Below are 12,649 nucleotides of genomic sequence, written 5' to 3'. Positions count from 1 at the left end.
TGCCTGGAGTTGCAGAAGTGTGCTTGCTTGCTTGTTGTGGCTTGTGGTTCTCTCTCTCCTTAGTCCTGTGAAAAGGGGGCCAACTTTTTCTGCCATTATGAAAGTTCCCCTGGATCTGTAAGCTTTAGTAAATAGCCCTTCCTCCATAACTGTGCCTGATTTGTAAATTCATCCCAGCAAACTGAGGCTTTCTACTATAGAATTGGTACAAAAAAGTGGGAAGTGGAGGAGATGAATCTCACCATGTTGATTTTGGTCTTTTGGAACATTTGTTTTAGAGGAATGGACATGGACTTGGTACTTACAACTGAAGACACCTTCTCAAATGATAAAGCAAGTTTTATGGACTATTTTGATGAGAATTTGAAAATGCTAAATATAGAGAAAATTATATTTGGAAGCTTGGCTTATGAACTTTGTAAGGGGAAGGAAAATTACAGAAGACTTTGTTGGAACTTGCCTAGGTGCTGGCTGCATTCTGCTGCCCAGGCCTGGAAAGTTTGATCAAGATTAAATTTGTAATTGATGGTGTGCTTGGCTAAAGTTATGGGACTAAGAGATTTAAGACTTTAAGTTGAAAAAAAAAAAAAACTCAAGCAAGTTTAAAATTACTGGCATAGAGACTGGTTGCTAAAGCTGATATTGTCAAACACACTGACAGTCTTAAGAATGATGTCCCAACTCCTTTACATTAAAACTAAGAAAAGGATGTCCAAGGAAAGACTAAAATAGACATATGAACTCTTTTGGAAAAGAGTTAACAGGAAAAGGGACCTGTTCTTCAAAGTTATGATTTATTTCACCCTTGAATTAAGAATATAGCTTTGTCCTGCACACCTGGTCTTGATTTTGAAAGCATGAAAAATACGTAGATTGGGTCATGAAGGACACACACAGTGCCAGGAGCAGCTGCTGGGGCATATCATGAGACAGGGCATGATGACCCTAATAGGCTGGCAAAGCCATTGGAAAATGGACTGTGGCTTACTTGGAGACCTGAAGATGTTTTGGGTATACCAAGTCTATGTAAAGGGTAGCATGGAGGCTGTTGGCCTGGGATAGAAGTTTTCCCTGGCTATTCAGCCCAGCTGGAAGGGGGAAACTTGAAAACAAAATCCAGAGACTCCTCACTGGTCACTGGTTATATGTGAGTTGAACTTAAGATGTTTGATGTTTGCTTGATGGTTATTGAGTTTACATTATTCTAATCTCTTTTGTTATGCCTTATAATAGTTAAAAACATTATATCTGTGCTTTTATACTAACATTATATAACTATTTGATATTATAGGACTCATATCTGAAAAGCTATATTAAATCTGAAGTGAGATTAGGGACTTTAAAACTATCTTCAGTTGGTAAAGACTATGGGGACCTTTTGAACTGGACTATGTACAATTTATAATGAGAGTTTTCATAAATCTATTTGGAAGTGAGGGGCAAAACGTGGTAGTTTGGATGGATGACTCCCAATATATTCAGTATTTTATTTACATTTGTAATTTAGATCTGTATCTACCTCCAAAGATATATTAAGAATGGAAGGTCTTCCTGGAGGTCCAAAAGTGTGCTTGCTTGATTGTAGTCACTTGAGATTTTTCTCTCTCTCAGCTTGGTCCCTAAAATGGGGGCCAACTTCTTTTGCCATAATGGATCTTTCCTGGATCTCTAAGCTTCAATAAATATCACTCCCTCCATTAAAAAAACAAAAAACAAGAAACAACTCTGCTTAAAAAGAAAAAAAAAAAAAAAAAAAAAGCTAATGTTCTTATTGACAGATTTTCTTTCCAAGATTTCAGGAAAGAAAATCTCCCAAAGTGTTGCTTTGCTAATATGATTTTGGTATTCAAGTTATCTCCTAAGGATAAGATGACAGTGTCTGACTCCTGCTTTAACCTGGGAGGTGGGATGAGGGAAATGATAGATTTGATGCTGACTTTGTACAAAATTTGGAAGATTCAAGCTTGACTAGTCACAAGTGAATTTGCTTTGCCAGATTCTAAGTATAAGCTTGAGTATTTGCTTTCCCTGATTCTGACTTTAAGCTTGAGTATGTGTTGACATTTTAGGAAAACATGACACAGGGATGGGAATACAAAGATATCATATATGTCACACAAAAGAAAAAAAAATGATGAAGAAAGAATTGCTAGGGGAAATGCTTCCCAAAATATATAAGTAGCTCTTAAACATAAACAATGGTGCGCACCTGGGTACCCAATGCTCCAGAGGCTGAGGCAGAGGGATCACATTTTGGAGAATTGGGGGGGGGGGGCTATATTGCTCAGCAGTAGAGTACTTGCCTGGAATTCACTGAAGATTCACTAGGTTACTATGTTTAATCCCAGCACAACTAAAAAAGAAGAAAGAAAGAAGGATAGAAAACACCTAATCAAAAAATGGATAAAGACACTATAAAGAAGAAAGTGAGATAGTCTTGCAGTCAGGTTCACATTGCTGGTAGAAGTCACCCAACCAAAAGCAGCTTGTGGGGAAATAAAAGAGGTTTATTTGGGCTTACAGACTCCAGGGGAAACTCCACAATGCAGGGGAAAACAGTGGCATGAGCAGAGGGTGGACATCACCTCCTGGCCCACAGACAACAGGAGAGTGTGCCAAACACTGGCAGAGGGAAACTGGCCATGACATCCATAAGCCCTGCTCCCAACAATACACCACCTCCTGAAGGTGTTAATTCCCAAGTCTCCATCAGCTGGGAACGTAGCATTCAGAATACTTACATTTATGTGGGACACCTGAATCAAACCATCACAGATAGCTCTTAAGCCTATGCAAAGATTCTATGCCATGTTATCAGGAAAACACACCTGTTTGAATGGCTGAGTTCAGAACACTGACAACACGGAGACTCCTAAAGATGAATAGCAAGGGCGTGCACTCAGTGTTCACAGCAAGGAAGCACTCTGGAAACAATTTTTGGACTTTATAAAACATATTTTTGTTTTTTAAGGTGGGCTTTTTTTGTGAACCAACCCCTTCTAATACTAAACCATATCCTCAACCATCTCTTATTCATTATTTTAATATCTCTCTTATACCATGCTTGTCTTGAACATGAACTTTCCCTGTACCCCCGAAGGGCTTGATCTTGCAATCCTTGGGGCTCAGTCTCTCAAGTGGCTGGAGTTTCAAGCCTGTACCACCAGGTCTAGCTCAAAACTAAACTTGCTTTTACTACACCACGCAACAAATCTTAGTAATATGTTAAAGGCTATGTCTGCACAAAATGAGCACATCAATATTTAATGCAGCTTCATTCATAAATGTCTAAACTTGGATGTAACCAAGATACCCTTCATTAATAAATGTATAAATAAATTATGAGAACCCCCGGACAGGACTGTACCCCACGGTTTAACATAAAAGGGGGGCTTTTAAACATATCTTCCTAAGTGAAAGGAGCCAGTCTGAAAAGACTATGTACTGCCTAATTCCAAATGTATGCCATTTTTTGAAAAGACAGCACTGCAGAGACACTGGCCGTACAGGATGGGGAGCAGCATGAGTAGGCACAGCACAGAGTATGGTGGGGGAAGGCAGACAAAATACTCTGTGATGTTATCATGGAAAAATCATGTCATAATATTTGTTCAGATTCATAGACTGCAAACAATAAAAATGAGCCCTCATACAAACTGCAGACTTTGAGTGATAGTGATTTCTTACAGCTACCCAATAGTGCCAATAGTGGGAGAAGCTATGTATGTGGAAAGATACGCAATATTTATGTACCTTCTCAATCTTCGTTGTGAGCCTGAAACAGCTTCATTATGAGAAGAAAAAAAAAAAAAAGAAGAAGAAGGAGAGGTGAGGAGAAGAGAATAAATATCACATGATATAATGTATGGAATTAGGAGAAAGTAATGCAAAGAGAATTTAAAAAGGTCCTTATACCTAGGCCATTCCACCATGAGTAAGACTACTCTCGTCTAGTGTCAGAAGACAAGTAGGATCTGGCATGAATAGCACACGGATGGGAGAAGATAATTCAAAGTACCTACATCAGCGACAAAGGAACAAAAGAACGGAGGATCCATTATCAAATCCCAAATACATCAAATTGCTCTAAGTGTAACAACATGCTGGAGTGAATTAATGAAAGAAGAAGAGAAGTTTTCTTCTAATGTATGAATTAGGTGAATTTGTTATTATTATGTTAGACATTATACGAAAATACTTTTAGTTAAAATGAAAAATATGAAAAATGCTAATATTTTGTGGGGTCAAATGACAATAGAAGCCCAGAAATAAAATATAAAACCTCATAGGAAATGCCCTAAAACTCTAACATAAAATTCAATATTGTCCATAGTTATCATTTTAATAACATTGTATAATTAGAAAATTGGAAAAGTACTTTCTTTAGCTTATGAATTGTACATGACTAGCATGATTTTCAAAGGCCCAGTATATAATTGATCTGGGCTGGGGTGAAGGATAAGTGGATCAAGTGCTTGCCCACAAGCAATAATACCTAAGTTTGGATCCCCAAAGTCTATGTAAAATCTAGACACTATAGTCATCCACTGTAGTGTAGTCCAAGCATGCCAAAAGGGAGGCAGAGACAGAAGAATCTGACAGAATCCTGTGGGATAGCTGTCTTTGACCAGTGAACAATGAGAAATCTTGTCTCAAATAATATATACTCAATTTTTTTCTGTAGATATATTTGAAAATATCTACACTAAAATAACCAATGAAATTTTTTTCATTAGCCAGGTTTTAAATATCTCTCCAAGATCTTGAGTCAAAGAAAATGTGATTTTCAGAAATCACTGCATTCATTGTCACAGTTTAATTTATGTGTTAATGTATTTCAAATCCTATGAAAATATGACAGAAACAAAAAACATTCAGAAATGTTTAAGAAATTTTAGAATGAGTTTTTATTTTGTTTTGTTTTGCTATATATTACTAAGAACTTATTGTGTCTCTTAAATTAAAAGAAATTACACACCTGATAAATAAGGTTTCCAGAAACCTTAGCAATTATAGATTTTATATAATGAGTTTTATATAATGAGTTTATACTTGATCTCTTACATGACTATTCAAGAATATGTGTATGATTCACATTTCTGGTTGCTGCAGCTACCTTCTTGTTGCTGGAAAAACACCCAATCAAAAGCAGGTTATAGGAGACAAGGTTTTATTTCGGGTTTACAGAATCCAAGAAGGTAAGTCATGGCACAAGAAACGATCATGTCATCACACATCCATAGCAAAGAAGCAAATCAGCACCAGCAAGCACAAGCTGACGATGAACACATACTTACAGTTGAGCTCAAGATCCTTCCCCACTGACACACCCCCTCCAGCAGGGCTCCCTCTGCTGAGGACTGAGTAGAAATCTTAACCAAACACAGCTGAGGCTATGGAGCCATTTACATGCAAACCACCACACTGCTATAATACACAATAGTTATGTGCCCTTTCTTGCTTTTTTAAGCCAATATTTTCATCTGTGAAAATATTGGTTAAAAATATTGAGATAGAAAAATATTTTGAATGTTAGTTATAATTCAGCTATCAAATCAAATGCTAGATGCCTTCTTATAAAATAACACATTTTTATGTATAAGATTTTTCTGTAGGATTTACACATGCAAAGTGCTGTAGTGGTTTGAATTAGATGTACCTCATAAGCTCATATGCTTTGTATGCTTATTTCCCATGTGGTAGTAATTTGGGAGGTGGTGCCCTATTGGAAGAGGTATGTTGCTGCTGGTGGTCTTCTTAGTATAATAGCCAGCTTCCCTTGCCAGAGTTTGGTTCACTCTCTTGCAACTGTTTCCACCTACTGTAGCATTTCTACTTGTAATTTCTATTTTCTTCCTAAAAAATCATCTGATGTTTAAGACTGACTAATATATTTACTGAACTACATACTAATTTTCATTGAGATATCTTTAAATTGTAAAAATGATTCTGATGTTAATATAAGCCAAACTTTTATAAATCAGCCCTAAATCTATAAATCATGTTTAGTGACAAGGAGTTGGATTCTCTTATCTTCATGAATGCTATTAGTTACTGCCAAAATATCTTTCATTTTTTGGAAAGAGTATGGTTGGAATTCAGCAAAGGTACAAATGCTAAATATTTATAATTTGATATTGCATGTTAACTTATGAATGCCAACCGACATGAGCACCAACTAATTATGACATCTGTTTCTGTATTATCCATCTTGCCACTCCCCTGTGGACTGCCATTTGTGACTTTCTGTACTTCTTTACATTCCATGAAATTTTCTTGACCACGGCACAATGAAAGAACCTCTCCCATGCTCAAGGTGTAATTCTCAGAGCTACTTTACATATAAAACACAACTCTCAGCCCCATTTAGCACAGAAGACCATTATTTCTGCCTTACTGTGTGGCAGGTTCCATACACTAAAACTTCAGACTTCTTGGTGATCAACTTCTATTGTATTGCAAAATATTAACTATTTTAACAGAGTCAATATTTTGATTTATTCTTTTCTTTCTTTGTATGACATGATTCTTCCATTTAGTCATCCTCACTTAAATTCAATATCAAAAATTTAAATTTAAATCCACCTATAAGCCATACTATGGACTTCTATCTGTGACATTAATGTATCAATTACAAAAAAAATTGATATTTCCTAAACCTTTTCCTGATTGAGGTACCAAAATTTAGTGAATATTTAAAATCATTTGCTTTAAACCTGAGGTTTTACCTTGATGTAGTGGCAAATTAGGACAATGACTTTGTTAAAAGGAAAATGGCTACTACAGTCTTATTTTTCTAAAGAATCATATTTTGTTTTCTGATTAATAAGCAATACTGTAACAAAACCTATTGATGGCCTGAATATAAATGAATCAAAAGCATAAGGATTGAATTTCCCTTGACATATAAGCAGGTTTGAATAGAAGGAAAATTGTCATCAGAAAATTCATTCTGTGTATCTCCAATCCTTGAATGTCTGAAGGGGCTTTTAAAAAGACATTCTTCTAATAGATCCAAACATGCTTTTTTATATATTTAAGTTACATATATATGTTTGAAAAATTAATTTACTTGGAAGGTTTAAACTGCCAAACAATGGAAAATTATTGTGTTGGTGGAGAGGAAGAACACAAGTCTTAAAAGACAGGTTCAGTTATTACCTATGTAACAAACCATGTACACATGTGCATAAGAAAAATTAATTACCATAAATTTATAATAAATGCCCATAAAGAGCTAACAATTCAGGTACTATGTCTTTATCACTAGTGAACTGAAAGTCTTAAATTATAACATAGACATATACTATAAAAATAAAAATAGTACCTGTTTCATTATATCTGCTACTAAGTAATATGAAAGAGTACTTTGAAAATGCTTTTGCACAATGGTATAAAACTTGTCTGTAATTTCTAGATGTTTACCATTAAAGAAAGATATTTTTTTGTTTGCTTTTAATTTGCTTTATCCTGTGTTTGATTTATTTTGCCAAAAAAACATATGAAGCTCAGAGAGTTATAAGTTCAGCATGAAAACATCAATAAAAGATACATAACTATCTGGCCACATTCATTTGAGTTCATCAAATTTCTAAAAAGATTCTTCCTATTCCATAAGTAGATATATTTTCCAAAGTCTCTCTAAGGAATCAGAATGTTGTCTTTTATTTCAACAGCCCTTTGACTTCTAAATTATATTTATATACCTTTGTGCTTTTTGACATGAACAAAATAAGCAAAGCTTAATAATAAGACTATCCTCACTTTAAGATTGAAACTGTGTATGTACTAAACTGGTTTGCTGTACAAATTTCCACTCCTCTGTGGTGGGCTACAGATGATGTATTTAATTACAAACTAATCCAAATCATTCAAGACAGGTAAGGGTGTGTATGCGTATGTGTGTGTGTGTGTGTGTGTGTGTGTGTGTGTGTGTTACAGTATGTAGTATGTGTGGTGTGAGGTGCATGTGGGTATGGATGTGTGGTGGTGAATGTGTAGGTGCACTGTATCATCCATGTTTCCTTGAGACAAAGTCTGTCAAACCAGAGTTAACTTTCATTGTAGTTAGAATGGCTGACTAGTGAACCCCAGTATTTCTTTTTACTCTGCACGCTACAAGACTAGTGTTACAGGTGGTTGTGGCCATGTTCAAACTGTTTATGTGGCTCAGTAAGAATTAGGCCCTCTCAAGCCCTCACACTTGTTTGGCTGCACCACTGCCCAGCCCCTCATGATAGGTTTTGGTACTAGTCTACAACCTTCAACCTCACAAACCTGGTGGTCCCTTAAACATGTAATCATGAACATGTTCCTATGATTGACTAGGTCAGCAAATAAGATCTTCTGTGACTCATGATTAACCTGAAAGAGTACATGGCACTTAACTTAGATGTTAATCTCATGATTCATCCCCAGTTCCTTTTCTTTGTAGAAAATAGTTAATTTAATTTTTTTTATTTATTTGACAAAAAAAAAAAAAAAGAGGGGGAGAGAGAGAGAATGGGCATGCCAGGATCTACAGTCAATGCAAATGAACTCCAGAATCATGGGCCACCTTGTGCCTCTGGCTAAAATGGGTTTTGGGGAATCAAACCTGGGTCTTTTGGCTTTGCAGACAAATGCCTTAACCTCTGCGTCATTCTTTCAGCCCTCCAGTTCCCTTTCCTTATAGCATCTATTACTATATTTTATACATGAAAGTTGTTCTACCCATCTAGACTATAAATGTTTTCCTGAATACACCATGCCTTTGCCATCCAATGCTCGTGTTGCTTCCTCCTCCAGTAAGAAGAACCATCATTCTGCTTCTACCACCATGCCACATACTCCCATGATTCCTTCCCTGCTTATCTGTATTTCTAAATATTCTGCCACAGGACAAAGGATGGAGCTCAGTTGGTACAGCACTTGCCTAAGCATGCATGAAGCCCTGAGTTTTAGTTCCAGCACCATATAAACTCAGTGTTATGGCTAATACCTATAATCTCAGCCCTCAGTAGGTAGAAGCAAGAAGATCAGAAGTTCAAGGTCTTCCTTTCTTACACAGCCAGTTTTGTTTGTTTTTGTGAACTTAGCTACATATATTTTCTGCCCAGTTATATGCTATTGTATTATCCCATTAAAAAAATAAATACCTAACAATATTATGTTAAAAAATGAAAAGTCGGGCTGGAGAGATGGCTTAGCGGTTAAGCGCTTGCCTGTGAAGCCTAAGGACCCCGGTTCGAGGCTCGGTTCCCCAGGTCCCACGTTAGCCAGATGCACAAGGGGGTGCACGCGTCTGGAGTTCGTTTGCAGAGGCTGGAAGCCCTGGCGCGCCCATTCTCTCTCTCTCCCCCATCTGTCTTTCTCTCTGTGTCTGTCGCTCTCAAATAAATAAATAAATTTAAAAAAAAAAAAAAAAAAATGAAAAGTCAATATAGCTAAGACATGAATTTGAAAGCAAACTTTCCTGAACATCATCCTTATATAATATACAATTCTTTTTGCTGAGAAGTAAGAATATTTAGAATCCACTATGACAAGTGAGTGATGCTCTTTGGCTATGTTTGGAGAATGTCACACTGAGAAAACTAGCAGTGGAAATGAGTGAAGCTGTAACAAGCTGAAACATCTGCTTATTCATATTTATGGGACAATATCACATTTATGTTCTTCTTGAGGTGACAGCTAATAAAACCAACATACCAGGAAGCTTTCCTTGCTTTGCTAAGGCTATCTGCACTCCGCTCCTGGTTAAAATCTTTTTTCAGGATTGCTTAAGTGCAAAAGGCCAGGTAGCCTGGCAAATTTAAATGGTTTAATATTCCTCATGTTAGACAATATTAGAGAAACAAAGAGAAGCATAAAAGAGTATATCTCAAACATAAGCTTAACTGAAATGTTTAGAAAAAATAAAATTCTCATCTGTTTTAGGCTCAGAAATGATAAACAATAAAATAATACTTCAAATTAAAGTTACCTATGAAACATGTAAGAAATATTTCAGGGACAAATAAAAATTCAAAATATAAAATCTTCAGAAAGAAAAAGAACAAGAGAAAAGTTAAATTATATAAGCAGTAAAAGACAGAAAAACAATGGACGAAAAGAAATAAAATAAGAGAGAAACCAGAAAATTCATGTGGGGCAAGAAAAGAGGGATAGAAGTAAGGAGGAAACAGGCCGATCATATTTCATATATTTCTTGATTTGTTTAGCTAGACATTTCAAGCATATCCCTCAGGAGAAGCCTGGGAGGAGCACACACTGCTAATTTAATTTTTCTTATTTGGGCCACGTACCAGGGAAGAAAATGATTGGCTCACTCCCACAGTGCTGACTTCCAGTGACATTTCTGACCATAAATGTACAGTAGTGAACATTGTAAGAATTCTTAGAAGATTATTTAAATATGTTCTTTTTCTCAGTCTACATTTATAATACTTGAACTTGAGGTCCCTAAAAATCATTTCAAAGCCATAATTGGAAAATAACCTATAATCCAACATACTTGAATTGTTTATAAAACTTCAAAAATTCAGCATTGCAATTAAAATTTATGGAAAAGTTGGTGTTTGGGGAGAAGAAAAGTTGGAAAATTTCATCCAGAACTATATTTTTCTAGATCAGGATCTGGAGTATATGAAACATGCATTCAACTAACCTTGTGATGCATTTAATTTACTTCAACCTCATTCTGTATGCAAAATCCTCTATCTTTTCTCCTCTCCTCTTATGGTTAGCATTTTTGATTCTTAATTACTTTTTGAAATAAATTATTCATCTTGGGTATTTGTAACATAAATTTTGTACATATTAATATGCACTCTTCTTTTATATGCAGCTTTATAACATGCAAATCATATAGTTGTATAATTATAACCATAATCAAGACATAAATCATTACAACTTTTGACATTATACTGTAGTAGTGCTATTTATTTACACATAAGTTTTTAACACCAGACTGAAAATATTTTGAGACCAAAAGTAGTTCCTAATTTTTAAAACCCCAAACTCAAAGTCTGAAAATAAATGTGTAGCATATAAATATCATAAATTGATTTCCTAGTAGTTTGCATGATCCTGCTGAATTAGGGAAGGACCTGGCTGTGTATGCCCCATGATGTGATTGGGTCTGTTATTCTCCAAGGGAAATTTCTGGCTAACTGATAATTGCCCCCTGAGATGACAGGTTGCCCTTCTAAATGTTCCTTTACTATTGGAAGTTGTAATGCTCAACCCCCTCAAACAATGACTAACAAAACCAGTGGCTTTCAGCGAGACACCTAAACTAAACAATAAGCAGCTTAACCAGAACCATTTCTAGCTGTTTCAAATTTGATAGTATAAATTGTCTCCAGGGTTGTAAATAGGGTTTTTGTATACTTACAATCATTAAGTAATACACACACACACACATCATGAGACAACTTGATCAATAAAACAATGTTTTATACCATCCTTTAACTGTATCTGTTCTGCTAAAAAGAGAAAGTGCAGATATACCCTGCATTTTCATTTTTCTTCTGGGTGCCCAACAACCAGAAAGAATAGCCAAACCAATGAGGACATCAGAACTAAATGTGTGTGTGTGTGTGTGTGTGTGTGTGTGTGTCTGTCTATCTATCAATCTATCTAGTGGACCTGACCACCCAGATCTGAAAAGCCCAAGAGACAGCATGACAGAGAGATTATAAAGGGTCAGAGATTGGACTCCAAACAGTGTACTGTCAGCATAAGGAAAGTTACAACAGAGGAAGCTCAATACTTTTAAAGGAAACTAGGAAACTACATGGTCAGCATGGCCCTGCCTCATCACAGCAGATGGCATAAATGCTGAGAGAGCCACAGAACTCCTGCTGGGTCCCTAAGAATCTCTCCTAAAGAGCTACAGTGCTTTCAAGGTCTCGAGAACACCCTGAAATTTCCAGTATCAGTTACATTGTTTATAAGTATAAAACACATATTAATTAAGTCATATGTAAAATAACTCAACAGGTCAAAAGAATCCCTATTTTGTAACAAATGAAATCCATTGCTTACCATCCCCTGTTTCAGCACAGAGCTGTAAACCCAAGTTGTTCTGTGGATTAATCACCCAGTGATTGCTGGTCACAGTGATATCAAAGACAAGCCAACCCACATCTAAAGCTTGAGCCTTTCTTGTATCCAACAAGAAGAGATCTGCATCCCTAAAGAGAAAAGGATAAAAAACAACAACAAAACAAAACAAGTTAAGCATTTGAGGATCATCATTTCCTATACCTAGGAAACACCCAAACTAATGAAAGCTAATTAAAGAATGAGAACTGCATGAGTGCAGTGATGGATGAGGAATAAAGTTTTATTGCTTGCTTCCATAGCTGGAGCATATTAGAAATATAGGAAAGTGATTTCTATTTCCCTGCTTCTCACTGGCCTTTCCAAGCTAATTTAGTGTTCTTAATTTGTTCTTTGGTCATCAGTGCTGTCCAAAATTAACATCTATAAGGATCCCTCAAAACAAAGAATTGAAATGATTTGAGAAGGAAATGGAAGTAGCTATTCTACCTGGATGGATATGGACTCTCACACAAAGGAGCACACCCAGGGTATGTGGCAAACATCTGTATCAGTTTGGCTCTTATGTTATACTTTAAATAATAATTTCATGGGCACTGAA

General features: G+C 36.0%; 1 protein-coding gene across 1 annotated transcript in view; it reads right to left on the bottom strand.

The window, feature by feature from the left end:
- The window catches only part of Bmp5 (bone morphogenetic protein 5), a 103,196-nt gene that overhangs the window by 24,103 nt on the left and 66,444 nt on the right, over positions 1 to 12,649 (bottom strand). Inside the window, exon 3 of the mRNA XM_004668206.3 lies at positions 12,031 to 12,179. Within this exon, the coding sequence (XP_004668263.2) occupies positions 12,031 to 12,179 (149 nt within the window). The remainder of the gene's footprint in view (positions 1 to 12,030; positions 12,180 to 12,649) is intronic.

This window comes from Jaculus jaculus, chromosome 8, assembly GCF_020740685.1.
Source record: "Jaculus jaculus isolate mJacJac1 chromosome 8, mJacJac1.mat.Y.cur, whole genome shotgun sequence".
NCBI lineage: Eukaryota > Metazoa > Chordata > Mammalia > Rodentia > Dipodidae > Jaculus > Jaculus jaculus.
Note: the sequence above shows the minus strand (reverse complement) of the source record. Positions and strands in the feature narration are given on the sequence as shown.